We start from the raw sequence: 18,864 nt of genomic DNA, 5'->3' as shown, positions 1-18,864 counted from the left end.
GAACTCTTAACTGACTCAAAAACAGGATGAATGCGAACTGTTTGACAGTTTTCAGCTAGTAAAACGTGTTAGAAGTAACTATTGTGTTTCATAGGTAAAATTATAAATGGTTAAGTAGAAAATAAATAGCAAATATTCCAATTGAGCAACTTGATTGAGCAATTAAGACTTCCATGAGGTCGTTAAGCTCAGCTGTAATCAAGATGAAGAATCGTTGAGGGACCTCTAGTACATACATGTCAGTACCCCAGAATCAGGTGTGGGAACCCCTGACCTATTTACACGAGGGGTGGCACTACTGAAATGGGATTTTACTTTCAGTTTAGATTCCTTTTGCATTTTTTCTTATATAAAATATGGTTTAGAAAACAGTGGGTAGACAATCAGAAATGAAAAGTTTGTCTGAAAACATCTTCATTTTGCTAAAGTGAAATTAAAAAAAATCATTACTGAATCATTCTTTTGCTCTTGCTAGGTTATGTGTGGGAGTCATCCATAGCTTCAAAAGCACAACCTTGAAACTGCAAAAACAATTTTTTTTTACACTTATCTTCTTATGATCTGTGCCTTGTGATGCACTGTCATGTGGTCTTCAGCTGTGATCAAATGAATAGGCATTTATAAACTGATCCTGACTGCAGAGGTTCTTGGACAGTCTTGACAAAGCAAGGGCAGAATGACTGCAAGAACAGATCAATACATTACTGGCAGTAGATGAAGAGGAGCTGGTGTAGAATTTAGTGGTGTGTGTGGGTATGTAGTAGAACTTGACATCTAGGCAGATGATCCATTTTCTAGAGTGTACATATGTCCCAATGTGACATTGCATGATTCTTCAGGAAAACTAATGAAGGCAGTTTGCTTCAACCTTAACCAGTTTGCTACTGTAAAAATGTAACCTTTCAAGGATGGAATGCAGTCATCCCCAATGGCAAAGTGCTGTGTCATTTTCATCAAGTTAGTGCGAAGGGCTAGAGTTACTTGCAGATCTCTAACCCTTCTTTGTCTAGAGGCTGGGATGGCACGGTTTTCTCTAAAACATTTTCAACCTCATCACTGACCTGGCAGCTTGTTTACTGATCTTCCCTATTTTCTGAATTCCAAAAGGATGTCTGAACCTGCTCTTGGGAAGCCTGATGCCTTACGCCATTCTGTCATAAGATTTATCACTCGAACCCTGGATGCACGCATTATTTTGACCTCTAATTTTGGTTTGATTTGCCCTGTCTGCTCTGTTTGTTTAAATACATGTACAGATCTGTATTTCTGAAAATGCCTGTCTGTCTTAACTTCTCTGGAACTTCTGCATACTGTCCTCAAATGTAAGATGTAAGATTATGACTAGGCTGCGACAGACAGGGAGAATCCTGTCTTATGCCTGTTGCTTGCAGGGTTAGACTACCTTTTTGTTCCAGTTTCTAGATATGCAGTGGTGAGGTAGACTTCCATTGGACTGGTTTAACATCATGGCTCAGCAAAGGCCAGTGATGTACCACTTCACTCTTCTAGGGAACCTTACAGGGAACCTCAGTTGTGAAGAAAAGACAGCATATATTTTAGTGATTTCACTTTCAGGGTTCAGAGCAAAAAAACGAATGAGCAGATGTCGTCTGGGAATGTGTCGATATCATGCAAACCCTAGGAATGAGCAGTGCGATTGGCTGTTAAGTGTACCCTAAGGATGGGGATGGTTTATTACATTCTCAACTAGTCTTTATTTTCAAGGCTTTTTGTGAGATCTGACAAGGAGCTCGCGGCTCTGAGAGGTGTCAGCAGTCGACAGCTAGACTTAAACAGAGTAGGATGAGCAGGATGACCTGCATATTCAATTTATAATTTGCCTGGTCAGATTTAAACTGTCAGCACAGTCTCTACCCACTTATAGTTTCTCTGGAAGGAGACAAAGAGGATATAGTTACTTTAGTTAGTGTTTTTGCCTCTCCTCACTGCTGCACTATACAGTATCAGGTTTCTAAAATACTGTACATAGCATAGAATATCACAACAGTAGCAGATGGCTACAGATGAAAGTGCAGGTTTTCAAGGAGTCTGTCGGTAATGTATAAAAATTAAAAGATGACCAGGATTGTCTCTCCATGTAGCTCTTACTGGTTCATTTGGTTTAGTTTATTGAAAAGGAAAATAAAGAAAAATTTGCTGAAATAAGAAATACAAAAATAAAGACTGAAATGTACAGACTGAAGCCCTGGATGTTCTGTGAGATTTGCCATAGCTCTGTTGGTTTCATGCTCAGAACAAAAAAACTTCACACATTTCAGTAAACGGTGTCATAACCTGAGATCAGCTCTGTTTCTGCTTTTAAAGCTCCAGCTGCTTTGAAGTGATGTCAGGCAGACGAGTACAAGCCAAATGCAAGCTGACACCTCAAATGAGAGGCAAACGTACAACTTAACATTACTTTTACTGTATAAAATAAATTCATGACAAAACTGGTGAAAACTTGGACAGATGTAGGCAACACTGTACATTCAGAACCTGCCTTTAAAAAGACCCTGAAGGAAATGGGGCCAAATTATTTACATCTGAATATTATAAATTGCACAGTACAGAATGAAAGGCATTCTATGGTTTCTATGTGACATGTTGAAGCACTTTTCAGTAGTATAGTTCATAACCCTACTGCACAGAGTCACAGAAGACACGCTCAGCTCTCTTGCTAAAAAGCAGAAAACGATCATGTGGGTTTTGAAATAGGAGTGTACTTGAACTCACGAACAGTTTCACTTTACTTTACCAGGTCTTTCAGAAAAGCGTTCCACTTGCAAAGAAAAGTTTTGCAGCCATTTTGTCTGATAAGTTAGGATGAGCATGGCGTGATATACTGTCCTTTCCCTTCAGCAGAGCTCTCATGGGATACTACTGCTTACTGCTGGCATTTGGTGCTGTTCTTTTTTGTTTTATCCTCTCTGCAGGATGTGCTGGGCAGTCTCCAGGGAGACAAGCTCCTTAGGGGTTGGTCTGTCTGTTTCTCCTTCCTCTGCGCCAGTTCTGTTTAAGTTATGCGGGAAATGGCCCATAAGGCACCAGGAAGCAAGACTGAATATTGTTGCGTTTTCCCTGTTATTTGACATGGTCCGTCACTGGGCCTCGAGTGAATTGTTTTACGTGTTCCGGCTTTTTAAAGATTTATTTTAATTTATGAACCAGACGGAAGGGAACGATTCAAGGAATCGCTGCCTGTTCTCCAGGCACCACTCTGCGGCACTCCGGGCGGTTTAAAGTGATTAGCTGAAGTATTTCCAGTCCTTTGCCACTGGACAAACGGCAAATATTCATACAAGCATCACAAAATTTAGACTATATTTAGATGCCTAAGCTTACACTTCTGTTTTTAAAATCAAAACATAGGAAAGGCTACAAAGGAGCAGAGGGCTTTCTGCCCATTGTGCCTGTGTGGATGCTAGGAATGTGTGGTATGGAAGCCAGAAGCATTTGTGATGCCAAGAGAGGGCCAAAATACCCACAGGTACTGAGTTTTTTTTTTTAAGAAGTTCAGTGCTGAGAAGAACCTAATTAAAGTGTCATGTTTGAAGTATCTGGCAGGGTGTAAGTGGAGCTGGTTTGTGGCTCGTGTCTCTCGGAGAGGAGCTCTGCCCAGTGTGCACTGTGAAGCCGCAGGGGGGCGCTGTTTCAGGATGCGCGCAGCAGACCGTTGAATTGCACTTGCTGCGGAGGGGTTCGATGGAATCTTTGACTTTTTTGTCTGCCTTTTTTTTTTTCTCCCGGCCTTGCTTCTCTCAGATTTCACTGTCGGACGTTTCCTGATTTTCTTGACTTGTGCTGGGGGAAAAAAAATTAAACCACAGCGATCGGCTACGACTTCAGCTCTGACGGTCAAGGTCTGAGGCCCTTTCAGGCTGCAGGTGGAGCAGGATTATTCATGATATTTTGACTGCGCTGCCCATCTGTTTTGAATTGAAGGTTCCCCATATCTTCAGGCATGAACCAGTGCCTACGTGCACGTACAGCTACATGTCGTAACAAGAGGGTTTTGTCTGGAATTTTCTCAGATTTAGAATTAGTGAATCTAATTCATTAGTTAAGTGACATAGAAGCGTCAAAGCTTGATTGATGAGAGAATCTCATTTGGTTGTGTTTTGCAAGTACACAGGGAATCGACTCCAATTACATGACTAGGCAGCTTTTGACCAAAGTGGTGAAATTCCTGATGTTTCTTAAGAGCAAAATCGCAGACTTCTAGTCCAGGAATCTGTGGCTTGCATGGGCTGGTGAAATATGGAATGAGCTTCCCAGCCATTATATTGAAGTCAATACCCTAGTTTCTTTCTGGAGGGAATTCTGAGCTCAATTATCACCATGTGGTGGAGCACATGTCCGTCTCATGTCTGTAACCTTCATTGCGTTCTAAATCAGACAAACACCACAAGAATTAGTTAAATCATTTTTTGCCATTCAGCATGCTAAAAAAAACAAAGAGGGGCATTAAAAAGAAATTCCGAAGCAAATTTGTTCAGGGGAAAAAAAATGAACTACACTCTCCTGCGAGGTACTTATATCCAGGTCAGAGGTCTTTTTCTGCTGGGAGATCCTGTTTAATCAGCATTGCTGTTTGTTGAGTTCTCTCACTGAGATCAACTCAAGGCGTGATGCTGTGCTTGTTTCTCATCGCGTTAAAGAAGCGAGTCGGCGCTGTGCAGTCGATGTAAAGAAAATAAAACCACAGTGGTCTGGATGTACACCAGAACGGGACTCAGCTGTTCGACTGACACTGCTTTATCTGTAGACAGCGTATCATTCAAATCTGGTCCAGAATGGAGTGGGATAGAAATGAGAACTTCAGGCGACTTGTTATGAATGTAACACATGAATTTGATTATGACAGGAACTCTTCTATATGTGTTTAAATGACACTTAACAGAAAAACCCAGATTAGGCGCTATGTAGTAAAAGAAAATAAATGACATTCATAGCTCATGTCGCGAAGCGCACAGCAGGAGGGCCTTGTTTCCAAGCCAGAGGGCTGTTCGGAATCGTGCCTGCTGGGTGTGGGACAGGGGTCTTCACATTGCTCAAGGGTCTTTGTTTTTCAAGGGTCCTGAGCATGCCAGCAAGATTAAAATAAGGGTGGTGTTCACGAAGGGAACAGTTTGGAACGGGCCTGCGTTGTTGTACTCAAGAAGGCCGTGGAGAATCCAGAGGTGTGCGACCAGGTCAGATACCAGCTCCTGTTTTTGCTGCAGTTAGATCAGGTTTTCTTTTTTTCCCCCAAAAAAAACTGTTTATTACCTTTTCTTTTTTCATAAGAGATATACAAAATAAAAAGAAAAAAAAGGCAACAGAGAAAAAGAAAAGCGGGGGCTAAGCTCAAGTAGGTAAGGGTTTCTTTTACTGATACAGGAAACATGACCTCAGGAGACAGACGCACATCATCAATACAGGAGAGCTTATTACATCATGTAACTTCTCTCATGAATATGGTCAAGAGGTCTGGACCAATGCAAGCCAAGAAAGATTCTTACGCGTTATAAAAGACGTTTTGAGTGCAATAGTCAAGTAATCTAAAGGGATATACTACACTCCTACACTCTGGTATAATCTTATGCTGTAGCAGACATTTTTTCCCAGATAAGCAAAAAAAAATCCTTTTCCATTCACAAAACGTGAACATATTATAGAGCCTTTTCTTTCTATTATTAGTTAAATGGCTACTTGAAAGGCCAAGCAAGAGAGAGACTGGGTCCATTCTAACCTCATTTTTCAATGTTTTCTGAAATTCCTGAGAGACACCCCTCCCATAGTTTTGCAGCCTGACACTGGTCCATAGGCAGTGAGGCTGTTGCCTATGTCCATTTCTGTTTCCCACTTTTTGTGTTTTGAGAAATCACTGTTTCTCAAACCCGCATTTTTTTTTTTCATTCGCTGTTGCATTTCCTCTTCATTTTTCTGTGGCTTCTGAGTATTTTGTCCTTTTTTGTGCGGGGACTGGCTGAAAGCAAAGCCAGTGGGAGGCGTTGGATTTTGAGAGGGAAGGAGTCTGTTGCTTTTTGAGAGAAGAAAGTACTGTAGCCGAAGAGTCAGGGCTGTTTTCACTGTGAGCCTCCGAACAGCCCACCTGTCTTTAGAGCAGCAAATGACTTGTTGTAAACGACAGGATATGTGCAGCACTGCTGTTGGATCATGTGGAGACGGTGCCGATCTAACACGGAGCCGTTTCCTTGGTAACAGGAGACCTCAAAGCACAGGAATCCTTGAGGTTTCGAGGCCGGCCGTTTCTTCATTTGCCTGACCATTCACTACCTTCAATAGAGTGCAAGCAGCATAAAACCTTCAGATTCTTCTTGGCTAGCTGTTTTTATTCTTGTGCAAAACGGAATTAAAAAGCCAACAGATAACGGAAAGCTCAAGACTGTACTACAAATTCTTGGTACAGGTTATCTGCAGCTCAGTTAGATTCATAACAAGTATATGATGCATTTTCTAATGTAACTGAGGATTATTACATTATAAAATCCTGTTTGCGGTGATGCTCTGCCATACACTAGATTTAGCTGTCTATTATTTATTATTTTATTTATTTTACAGTGCACACAGCTTGGCTCAAATGTTACTCTAGTACCGTATTTACTGTAAGTTCCTTCCTTCTGTAGAGCATGTTACTACCTAATGCTGCTCACTTTTCTATAACAGGTATTTTGTTCCTTTAAAGATGTCCTTTGTTAAACCAGTCACACCCACAAGGATGTAGAAAACAATGCAATCAGGGATTCATTGTGGAGCAGTGTGAAAGCACGCTTGAACATGTAATTGTGGATACAGAGCAGCTCACTTCCAAGTTCTTTCAGTGAGTTGTTTGCAGTGGCAGCCTGTAGAGTGAAGGCTCTTGGAAGTTAATGAAAAAAGGCAATTAATCATGTCTTTCCAGTGATGACGTGATGGATGATTTGCAACTTTTCACCCCGTCTTCATTGAAATTAGGGGGTTCAGAGCAGGTCGTTGTTTATCTCGCTACAGACCAGTTTCTGTGAATTGCCTGCAAACTCAGCTGGTGTTTGTGTGGCCCTGGTCCGGCTCCTGCGTTCTTGAGCGAGCATCATCCTGCTGGGAAGCAGGGTGACTCAGCACCGTGAGGCAGCCAAGAATGTGACGGCATCTGTGGGGGAGACCCCCTCACCGTCTTCAGAGGGGGGCAGCGGGGTCTGTGGGGACGTCCTCTGACCGCTCTGTGCCTTACCCGTTTCAAGGCTGTGCAGAAGCTTTGTTTGCACCGCTACTTAAAATGAAGATGTCTAGCCAAAAGCACTTGTAAACCAGTCATGAAAAAGGGCTCTTTATTGAATGAATCAATGCAGCAGATCGATGGTGCTTTTTTTCCCCACTATTCACATGAACTAAATCACAAACAGCAAGGTCTTCTCTTTGCCTCTTGCGGCAGTGGTTGACAGTGATTAGTAGGGCTTTACCAGTTTAATTACTTTAACTTCCAATTAGTGAATCCCCGGTGGCCGCCGTGATCTCGTAGAAGTGACAAATGCAGGCTCTCAGGGGGGTGTTGATCAATAAGGAGGGCAGCAAATGAAGGAGCAGCTCAAGGAGAAGGGTAAATAACCCTTTCTGTTCTCTCCTGCAGTCTGCATTGGTGGATGGAGCTGTATACAAAGACAGAGTTCTGGTTTCGCTTCATATTGTAGAAATCTTTCCTCTTGGATGTTTAATTCCTTAAATATGTGGTCGCTTGGTACCTGCGTGGTTTTCTCTCTCGTCCTTTGGTTGTGCTTTCACTGAAGTTGACTGAAGTGTTACTGAAGGTGGCTGAATGCATCACTCTATGAAGCTGCCTTCACTGGCCTTTTCTCTGTTAAAAATGTGGTACTTTAATCTCTAAAAATGATGGCAGAAATAGGGAAAGTATGGTAAAATCTTTAGAGAGCAGGTAAAATTCAGTGCAGGATCACCATGAGTGTGCAGCAGAGTGTTAGTCGTGTTCAACAAAGTCCAACTCTGGGAAGAGAAGGGAACCTTTAACTGATTGCTTGTGCGTGGTCACACTTGGTGCTATCAGATTTCGTCCTGGGGTTTCATGTTTTTGTGTGAGGCCTGTTTCTTGTCTGTTTGCCACAAATACTGTCCTGAGACAATTGCCTTTTCCCAGAAAAACTGCATTTTTGTCTTCTGAAGCGTAATTAAATTGAATTGAGTAGGAAGAGAAAAAAACACCCAGATCTCATGTACAATAGATATCTGTGCTCGAATGAGGAAATGGAGGGGGATCAATTTGAGGAGCTTTAAATTAAAGCTTGTGGAAACAATGTCGCAAAAGAATCTCTAGCTCTAAAAGCCATTGGAGATAGAAGTATGCTAAAAGCCTGAAAAATACATTAAAAAGTATAATTGTAAATTAGTTTGTGCAGGCCAAGTATAAAAAAATGTTTGCAGTGTCAGTTTGTTCTTCATGCTTTCTGAAAGACAAAATTGCTCAGTGCATTCAGGGTTTGGTGGTGAGAAGTCAGGATGTCACAAAGATGATTATAATGCAAATTGAAGGTCACGCCTGGCAAACACCCAGAGGTCTCAGTGCTCATCAAGCGCTGGATTTTCAAACCCAGTGACTTCATTTACACTTCTGCTCTTGTACCCTCAGGGTATTCCAAGACTGGTTGAAAAAACACATTTCTTACCAAGTGTCCTTCGTCACACAAAAATGAGTGTGTTTTGTGAAAGTTCTCGTTCGCAGGCAACACCCCTAGGTACGGGGACTCCAGAGATGTGAGCACATCCAAAAACCCGTGATGGTGAAACTGAACAGTGTAGGAGGCTTTATTGGAGAGGTTTCAATAGATTTACAGAATAATTCTGCACATGCAGCTCAGTAACTAATGCTCGACCTCAGTTGGGCTTGTCATGTTTGTTTTTCAATTTGCCTTCCCAGTGTTTCTGTACATTTCCAAAGTGTTCCAATGAGGTGAGTGAGCTGTTCCTGGACATGCTGGGCTGAAAAGGTGGCTTTCAGCCCCAGGTGATTTACCTTCCTGATACCTCTGTCTAAGAAATGCAGAGTGAGCTTTGTTTCTCCATGATCACAAGGTAAATTTTCGCTTTCCGAGGTGTGGCCAAGTGTAGTATTAAGAGCAAGGCAATGGTGGGTTTCATGTGCTGTGTTACGTGCTGGTTTTGGCAGAAACAGTGGGCTCGGTTATTATTTTGCTATGTACAGTGCACCATAACCTAACAGCATTTTTTGGCATTAACTAGTTAAAGCTGCTCTGTATTTAGAAAGCTTTAATAAATCCTGTTTATTTTTTGTGCAATTTAAGTGCAGTCCAATTATTTTGCAGCCAGTCCTTGGAGCACAGAGTTATAAATCTCACATCAGTTCAATCTGATATTTTCTGTTTGGGAAGCAGGGAATGTTTGAGCTTGCTAACAAAAGTCTGAAAAATCTTAATGAGGCATTTTTAATACGAAAAATTTGAGCATAATAAAGAACATATGCTCTTCTTTTTTCTTTGATGTACCCTGTTACCTTTCTTAGTATTATTATTGATGGAAATACAGATTTCATAGTTCAGGTGGGTAGCTGCGTCAGCATGCGTAGGCTGCAAAGGAACAAGTAATAGGTTTATTCCATTCTGAAAAGAGAAGAAAGAAAACACAAAGTTTCGGCCGTGGGGCCTTCTTCAGGTGTCAGGTGTCATCTTGTGTTTTCTTTCTTCTTTTTTTCAGCATGGAATAAACCTATTACTTATACAGATTTCATTCTGATAAACCTTTAGGTACTTAAGATCAGCCATCTTTTCAGTTGTCTTATGACTGATCCCCCCCAGTCATGGCTGCCTTTCACATGTGCATCATGCAAACACACCTCAGAAGACATGTAATGGGGAGACATTCCTGCAAACACTTAAAATGAAGCAAAGTGCACAAGAGAACAAGCTCTGCTTCAAAATCCCCGGGTCTGTCGTCACTCAAGATCATGTTTAGGGAAGAGGGGTCACATTTTTGAAAAACCTACCTGTGCGACTCCTCAGGATTCGGTGTGGGGGTGAAAGTATTTTTTTTTCTCCATTTCACCCACTTGGAAGTGGTGCCATAGAGGCAATTTCAAAGACCTGTGTGTTTAACAAGTGAGACCCAGAACTCGCTGGCAGAATTTCAGAGAACGTGAGAGGTGCATGAAGACACCGAGGGCACAAGAAGAATCAGTTGCAGCAAAATGACCTTAAGTGTTCCTGGAAGTAATGTGGAGAAACGGGTCCTCTTTGGACGCCAAAGTGCAATTTGACTGTAGCTGCACCATGTCTACCTTTTTCACTAGTGAGATGCATCCTTGCTGGACCTCTACTGCAGATGAATTTCAAAAGAAGCACTAGGATCTGCTTATATCATAGGAGACTGGCTTTTTCTTCCATTTATTTTTCTGGGGCATATCCTACATACATATCTTTTTGGAGTGTTTGGTTTTTTTTTAAGACCCTAAAACTATTATGCAAGGGAGTATTATTATTTTTTTTAGATGTTCTCATGACCCCTTCATTATTCTTCATGTGTGATTATTCCCCACAAATCTGCCTCTACACCAGCAAATTCCAACAGGCTGCTTACAGCTCTTCCAAATACTTCACTCCTTTGATTATTCTGCTAAAAGAGATTTTGGAAAGCTGGCAGCTCAATTCTTTTTTGGACATTCCAGTGGTTAGTTATTCTGCTTCTGCAGTACAAAAGCACTCTTGCTGAGAAGCGATGGCTGTTTCTAATTTGGAACTTTTTGTTGTGGTTTCAGCAACTACGGGGCCTGACGTTTTTCTGCAGATTACTGCGTAGGTAGGAAAAAGTCTGTGTTAGGATGTCAGGCTCTGCGAGCACTTTTAGCCTGCAAGTCAAAGGGGATGTCTTCATCCAAAAGGTGCTCCAGTTTGTGTACTGTTTTAAAATAATTTTGGATATAGAAGGAAACTGACATTGCCATCTAATGAAAGCAGTGCAGATGAACAGTGAGGAAAATCCCACGGACGTGTTAATTCCCTTATGGGGTTATAAACTAGGCTATCTCTACCATTTTCCCCACATGTATCTTCTACATTATTTGGTTTTTATCTGTCCCACGTTTCTTCTTAACCTTTCTTGGACTAAACAGGCTGTAAGCGAGGTTGTCCTCTGTTTGGCTTGAATGGACTTTTTAAGGTCAATGTTTCTTGTAGACCTGTGTAAGAATCACTGAGAGAAAACATTAGAACTACCACTTTAACAGGTTTTGAAAAAACACCAGATTTCTTAAAAACGGCCCGTTTCTCTTTGCCGTCTTCTGCAGTTGCCGACGGAAACAGTGGCGGACGGACCTCCCTGCTTCTAGTGTGGTCATCACCTTCCACAACGAGGCGCGGTCTGCACTCCTGCGCACGGTTGTCAGGTACTGTCTGCTCTGTCTGCTTCTTTCTCTTATTCGAAAGAAGAGCTGTACCAGTATTTTTAATATTTTATTTTGTTGGCCTCAGCAAGATACGTCTTCACAGCAGCAAACCATATTTGTCTGGATAGACAGAGGGGAGCTCTCTTACCTTAATTCTTTGTTTCTCATCTCGGGTTTGTTCCTTGTCCCAGGTTACTGGTCTCTCAATATGTAATGTTACCAGAGCATAATCTTGTATGTTGAAAAATGAACCCTAAAGAGAATACTACATCTTATTACTAGTTGAAGAGATGAATTTTGTTCAAGCAGGCAGTGGCATCAGTATGCGTAGGCTGCGAAGGAACAGGTAAAGGTTTATTCCCTGCTGAAAAGAAAAGGGACACAATGTTTCGGCTGTGGAGCCACCTTCAAGTAAAAATCAGAAGAAAAGGCAAGATACATTTTCAGTTTGCAAGTAAGATGTATCGCAAGGAAAGTGATTGTTCCACCGAGTCTAGGGCAGTAACAGGGAAGAAAATATTCAGTTTAACTCTTTCCGTTGCTCTCTCTGTTGGCCAGCACAAAGGCAATCCTCTTGCCTCACTAGCCAGTTGTAAAAGTAAACCCTTCTCTGACGGGCCATTCTTCTCGTTCTTCTGTTACAGTGTTCTCAAGAAAAGCCCCCCTCACCTTATCAAAGAAATTATATTAGTGGATGATTACAGCGACAATGGTGAGTATCGCGCCTTTGATGTCGTCATTTGTGGGCGTGTGTTTCTCTCAAGAGCTCGTGCAGTCATTTCAACTCTGGTCCTGTCAGTGGGTAGCTCATTCCACCTGCGTTCCTGATGGCTGGCTTCAAACACTTGCTTCCGAATGTCATTTAAATGAGACTGAAGGCCTTGAGCACAGATCTGTACAGTATGTACAGGTCTGAGCACAGGTCTTCCCTTTCCAGTGTTTCTCCAACAGTTTGTGGAACCTTTAAAACATTTTAACTTGATAACTCTAGAATGGGGTTGTTTCTTCTTTTAAAAAAAAATAGTATGATTGCATTTAATTTCTTGAAGTCGTCTTTTTAGATGGGTAAAACCATGTCAACAAAACTGAGGCATCTTCACATTTGATAAAGCCTAGAACAGGGGCTCAGGGTGGACAAAGGCAGCAAAAATAAACAAGAAACTTCTACAGTGTGTGCAATTTACAAAAAGCCCCATGTGGGGGCTCCTTTGTAGTCAGCCTCACCAGTAGCAGGTCTGATACCCGGAAAAGAAGTGAAAACACTGCATTTAGGCCGGTGCGGTGGCTCTGTTGCTCAGGATCTGCGCCTGTGGCTGGAAGGTTGCCGGTTCAAATCCCGCGGCCGGCAGAGGAATCCTACTCCGTTGGGCCCCTGAGCAAGGCCCTTAACCCCAACTGCTCCAGGGGCGCCATGTAAATGGCTGACCCTGCGCTCTGACCCCCAGCTTCTCTCCCTGTCTGTGTGTCTCATGGAGAGCAAGCTGGGGTATGTGAAAAAGACACATTCCTAATGCAAGAAATTGTATAGGGCCAGTAAAGTGATTTTGATCTTATCTTCTGTGTTTTACAGCTGAAGACGGCGCTTTGTTGGCAAAAATTGAGAAAGTGCGGGTTCTGCGCAATGACCGGCGAGAAGGTAATCCCAGGGGTGAAAATGTCCAAAGCTACCATATCATTCAGACATGGCAGATGTGTGGATGGATAAAACAGTGCTGTGCAGCCTAAAGGAGTCTTATTTTATATAAACTGATGGGAAAAAAGAAACGTCCTCATGCTGACTCACTGAAGGGCTCAGTCTTTTCATAACTGGTGTCAAAGAAATCGACCGTTTTCTTTTCAACAGCTCCTGAAAGATGGTGAAAATAAATTGTCACCAAAAAAAATGGAAAAAAGAAACGCAACATTTTCAGGAACGAGAATACTGTAGTTATAGCTTATGTACTTTCACAAAAAGTTGTCAATTTGTTTTAAGCCCTCTGGCCAGCAATTCAGCTGGTGCAGTGAGGCATTGCAACTTGCCAATCACACGAAAGCTCGTTAGGTGCACTTTTACCCAATGAGGTCCAGGTGGAACAATGTCTGATCAGGTCACCTTTAAAAAGGCCTTAATTCAAAGTTTAGGTCACTGCAAGAAAAAGGCCACACAGTCAGTTTTCTGTGCATCCCATAATGCATCGAATGTCACCAGAGGCAAGGGAGAGGGCCATCGGCATGCTGCAGGCCAGCATGTCATGTGCCAGCGGTGCCAGACCCTATGGAGTGAGCCGCTCCACAATGTCCCAAGTACAGAGAAGGTTTCAGCAGACTGGCAGGACAGGTGACTGTCCAAGATCAAGTCGCACTCGTGTGACAACACCAGAGCTGGACCGACACATCAGACTGGTCCATCTGAGAGATTGTTTCAGATCTGCCACCCGTTCTGCTGCTGAACCTGCCGGCAGACACAATGTCCGCATCAGTGACAGGACAGTGAGGCTCCATGCTGCTGGTCTTAGAGCAAGGCGACCTGTCAGAGGCCCTCTGCTGGCTTGGGCCAGGCAGGTGCTTGAAGACACTGGAATAAATGGGAGTTTAGGTACTGCTTCCAGGAGACTTGTAGAGTATAAGAGGAACAGCAGCACCAGGCACTGTTCAGCACAGTTGGGCCTGCTGGCTGCAGAGCAGCCTTGAAAGCTGATGGTGGCGCTGTTCCCCTGCAGGGCTCATGAGGTCCAGGGTGAGGGGGGCGGACGCCGCTGTGGCCAAAGTGCTCACCTTCCTGGACAGCCACTGCGAGTGCAACGAACAGTGGCTGGAGCCCCTGCTGGAGAGAGTGGCAGAGGTCAGTACAGCCGCCCAGCCCCGGGTACACGGTCAGGAGATGGGCTGGGCGCCCGGAGATCACTGCACATCAGTGACTTCATGGACCAACAGCAACAGCTGCCCGGCCTCCTGTTTGAGATGTAAAATCGAGGTCCAGCTGCTGCACGAGTTACTGATTTGTTCTTGATCTCCTAGATTCTCTAAATCACGTTGGATTAAATTATGTGCTACATGACTGGTTATAGTAACACTGTGTTAATAGGACACTGTTGTCAAGTGCTTGTGTACCACTTTACATATGTGCACAGTATTGTTTTTGCTTAGCTAAGACATATGCTCAGTTACTTGTTGTACGAAGTCTGCTCAAAGCTGTCAGCCGTGAACTGGGGATAATAAGCTGTATCAGCCAACAGAATGGGCACTAACACCTGTCTGCTCACTTTCTTCTGCATTTTCCAAGTGCAATCGTCCAGATTATAATAAAATAGCATTAAATATGTTTGTGTTTAGGCTTCTCGAAAGAAGTGCTTTTAAGATTCCTGTAGACTCACACTTACCGAAGTAAAAAACAAAAACAAATCCATTTATCTACAAGAGAAGACTATACTGCCCAGACAGAAAATAATCAAAGCTTGAAATCCATTGTAGGATAATAATATGTAGCCGAGCTTTTATTTTTTCTTTGACGGTTGGCAAACTTTGCACTTGAGTAGTTGTCGCGCTGCGAGATCTGACGAGCGGAGCCGACAGCCCTTAAAGGACTGGACTCAGGAAGCTGGCAGCAGTTTCCAGTGTGTTGCCAGCGTCGGGAGTCTGCAGTGTGTAAATCTGCGGATTAGACAAACCGTGACGAGCTCCTCTGGAGTGCAGGATGTGCCTCCTGTTTGGTGAGAGCACCTGAACAAACAGGAGCTTACAGCCACCACTTTTTAATTCAGGCATCAAAAGCAACCTTAAGTACCATAAATAACGAATTACTGAAAGAGGAGATGATGTTGAAAGAATGTTATTTAAAATAAAGGATGCTTCAGCCACATACTGTTTCCTCCTATACTTTAATACAAAACAAAATAATTTCGTTATACCATCTACCTGTGTATGAGTATCTTTGAACTTGAAAAGAAAATTAACATTCTTCTTGTGAAATTGTTTGCACAGCTCAGCAGGGCACTAAGATGTCATTTTTATATTTAAATACTTTTAAAAGCCTCGTTTGAGTCTTATTTTGGGGGTATTTCTGTTCAGATCCTTCTTGTGTTCTTTGTTTTCATTCTGGAGGTCAATTTTGCCCTAAGAGGCAGTTGTGAGCGGAGGTTGTTTTTTTTCAAACCCCATTAATACAAGCAAAGATAAGAAGTGGCCCTTATGAGTCCACAGAATGCTTGAGTTCCTGTGGACCTGAGGCACATTTGCAAACAAAATAGCTCAATCTCAAGAACATCAGGTGAGTAGGCTTGGTATGTGAAAACAAATAAGGAAACTGAGATGCACAGTAGGCAATGAGATTGTTTTTTTAATGGACAGCTGTAAAACATTCTGTCAGCCACTTTCATATCTCTGCTTCCATTCATGGTTCATTTATCAGCTCTCGTCTCTTTCACAGGACAGAACTCGAGTTGTGTCCCCCATTATCGATGTCATCAATATGGATAACTTCCAGTACGTAGGGGCTTCAGCAGACCTCAAGGGTGGTGAGTTGTTCCTGCCAAGAGCTTTGCTGTGTTCAGAAATACTGTCTCACTCTCAAGAGCTGCTGTCATGTGTGTTGCGATGGAGAGACGACCGTGGAGTGGCCAACACCATGTCCACTGTTGCGTATATGGTGCCCTCTGGAGTTCCTGCACCAGTGCCTGCTCACTGATCGTGCTGGAGAGAAACTCTTGAGACAGACTCCTTTGCGTGTCTAGAAAGAAGAATGGATCCTTCAAAATGACAGCAAGGAAGGCACTGGTCTGCAGAAGCAGCCCAGGCCCTGGAGGAGAGCTTGCAAAATCGTCAACCTGGGAGTTTTTCCACTGGTTTTGTCGCCTCTGAACATTTCAGACCTGCTTGTTTTTTGGTGGTGCCCTTGTGAAAAAGCACAAACAGGGGCTAAGGACAACAGTGAGGGTGAGGAAGGTGAGCAGCTTGAGTCCACAGGGGAATGAGGGATTTGACTTGATGAGCAGTCTGAAAGAGAAATGGGTTTGGTAGCTGTGTCATTACTTGACCCTCAACCACTTCAGATAGTTTCCAACAACCCCACTGGATGAAAGGGACAAATCGTGGGAGTCATCCTTCCTACTCCCTTGGACATTTTGAAACCAAAGAGATTTTCTCAAATCAGCCTGAAGCGGGAACTAGTTTAAAGCTAAGAAACCAAGAATCAAGTCTGAATTGCTTTAAGGCTGTCACTATACAAATTATTTTATTCTGCGGGTATCTGTAATAACATGCCCTTTCTCAAAGTGTCTGGGTCATAATGGGACTCACGCAGGATGCACACACGGTCAGGATGTACCCGAGGCCCGTGCTGATGTCCAGTGTCCCTTTTCAGCAGGTCTGAGACGTGAGACATTCACTGGCCACAGCAGTGGACGGGGTTAACGTTGGAACTCTTTATTATACAGGAAGCCTATTTTGGGAGTAAATGCACTGGATATATGGGAACAGTTACAAACTCTAACAAAACAAACCGGTATTATGAAGTCACGCAGATGTACAAGATAGAGTAAAGATAAAAAAAAAGGTTTGAAACTTTAGACCGGTGCTTGCAAATGCAGTAAAATTATTCACCCGGGCATCACCTGAAAGATTCAGGAGAAAGCTTTCAGTCTGTTCCGATGTAAAGCTTGGTTCCACACCTTGATGTTTCTCCTCTTTAGATCTTTCTAAAAGAGGAAAGAGCTTGGATGAATCCACTCGGACACACGGAAGGTTTGGGAGGGTGGGGCTGGAAAGTACTCTTGTATGTTGAGTGCTCCTCACAGTTGGCCAATCGCATTGCCTTATTTCGGCCCGCAGGGTTTGACTGGAACCTGGTGTTCAAGTGGGATTACATGACGCTGGAGCAGCGGAGAGCTCGCCAGGGGAACCCCATCGCTCCCATCAAGTAACATCTCCGTTTGCCGTCTGTGTTTGTCTTCAGTTTTATCTGCGGGTCTTTCAGACTCGGAGCTCATCTGTGTTGTGATCATTTCTGTCTTGTCATACGTCTATTAGTAACGTAACACGTTTCCAAAGGAATAAGGGACAGTATTTCCGACGTTCTCCTTCAGCCTCTGCCTTTGCATTCCCTTTTAAAGCCCACAAACAGGAAGAGACCCTCCTGTAAGCAGTCTCATGCCTCGCAGTGATACAATTTCCAAAGATGCCGTTTTCCACCACATGTAACAGGAAGTAGAGGGGCAGTGCCACAGAGTCATACAGCAGAACTTGGCCTTGGGAGTTCAGCTTTGGACTGGGTTTGAGTCAGGGGCGGAGTTGTGACTCCTGCACACCTGGACAGCCAATCCTGATTACAGCCTGCTGCAGATAATGATCTGGGTTGACACCTTGCATCTATAACCTAAATTACAGAGCTCCAGTAATGCAATACAGGGGCAATTGTTGCAGATCTCTCTGTGTTCTTATTATTTAAAAACAACAATCAAGTCTTAAGCTGAAAATTGCTTTTTGCCTGTAGATGGCAGCCTAGACTTAATTTTCTAACTAGAATATTGCAAGGATGTATTAGTTTCTCTCTCTAACACTACTGAAGACTCCTTAATGCCAGGGGTTAATTAAACAAGAAAATGGCGAAAGTTAGAAAGAAAATCTTTCTGCTGTAGTACTCTGTGTGACGGTAGTAAAATATGAATCGGGGATACATCTGGACTATTTTGCCCTTTCCTTACTGCAAGTCAAGGGCTTGATCTTATGTGGGACTTGTGGCTGAAGCCAGTCCCAGAGGCTTTATAAGGAAGTGGTCTACCCAAGGCATGGCTGTCCCTGTGTTTCATACAGGCTGTGTGGACTGGTGCCCTGTCTTCCAGAAAATATAGATGTAATTTACACAGTGCCGGCCTTGTTATAGGAAGATTGCATTCTGTGGTGGCTGTTTAATCATTGTTGACCCTCTTTATCCTGCTGTTCTTTCTACCACCTCCTTAATCACGCCAGTTTTTCTTGTCCCATTTAGTTCCTCAGAAGACTTGGTGACACATTGAGACAACTGATGTGGTTTTTTTTCCACTTTTTTTTAGAACACCCATGATCGCCGGAGGCCTCTTCGTCATGGATAAAGACTACTTCGAGGAGCTGGGGAAATACGACATGATGATGGACGTCTGGGGTGGCGAAAATTTAGGTTAGAAGATCCACAGTGGGGGGGAAAAAATACTTTATCTCACAACCAAAAGCGTCGTTCTTCTACTTATTGAGATTAATACTTAAACACTTGAGGCCTTCTGGACTCTCCACTCAAAGCGCTTTACAGGTAATGGGGACTCCCCTTCACCACCACCAGTGTGCAGCCCCACCTGGATGATGCCACGGCAGCCACTGTGCGCCAGTACACTCCCTGCACACCAGCTCTCAGTGGGAAGAAGAATAGAGTAATGAAGCCAGTTCATAGATGTGGGTTATTAGGAGGTCATGATTGGTAAAGGCTAATGGGAAATTTGGCCAGGACGCTATGGTTACACCCCTACTCTTTT

At 43.2% G+C, this 18,864-nt stretch overlaps 1 protein-coding gene across 1 annotated transcript in view; it reads left to right on the top strand.

Moving 5' to 3' along the window:
• galnt2 (UDP-N-acetyl-alpha-D-galactosamine:polypeptide N-acetylgalactosaminyltransferase 2) overlaps positions 1 to 18,864 on the top strand; it is a 78,937-nt gene that overhangs the window by 50,117 nt on the left and 9,956 nt on the right. Inside the window, exons 4-10 of the mRNA XM_015362512.2 lie at positions 11,288 to 11,386; positions 12,031 to 12,098; positions 12,957 to 13,022; positions 14,086 to 14,207; positions 15,792 to 15,879; positions 17,192 to 17,279; positions 18,412 to 18,515. Of these exons, the coding sequence (XP_015217998.2) occupies positions 11,288 to 11,386; positions 12,031 to 12,098; positions 12,957 to 13,022; positions 14,086 to 14,207; positions 15,792 to 15,879; positions 17,192 to 17,279; positions 18,412 to 18,515 (635 nt within the window). The remainder of the gene's footprint in view (positions 1 to 11,287; positions 11,387 to 12,030; positions 12,099 to 12,956; positions 13,023 to 14,085; positions 14,208 to 15,791; positions 15,880 to 17,191; positions 17,280 to 18,411; positions 18,516 to 18,864) is intronic.

Source organism: Lepisosteus oculatus, chromosome 17, assembly GCF_040954835.1.
Source record: "Lepisosteus oculatus isolate fLepOcu1 chromosome 17, fLepOcu1.hap2, whole genome shotgun sequence".
NCBI lineage: Eukaryota > Metazoa > Chordata > Actinopteri > Semionotiformes > Lepisosteidae > Lepisosteus > Lepisosteus oculatus.
The sequence above is the reverse complement of the archived record's forward strand: the minus strand, read 5'-3'. Positions and strand labels throughout refer to the sequence as shown.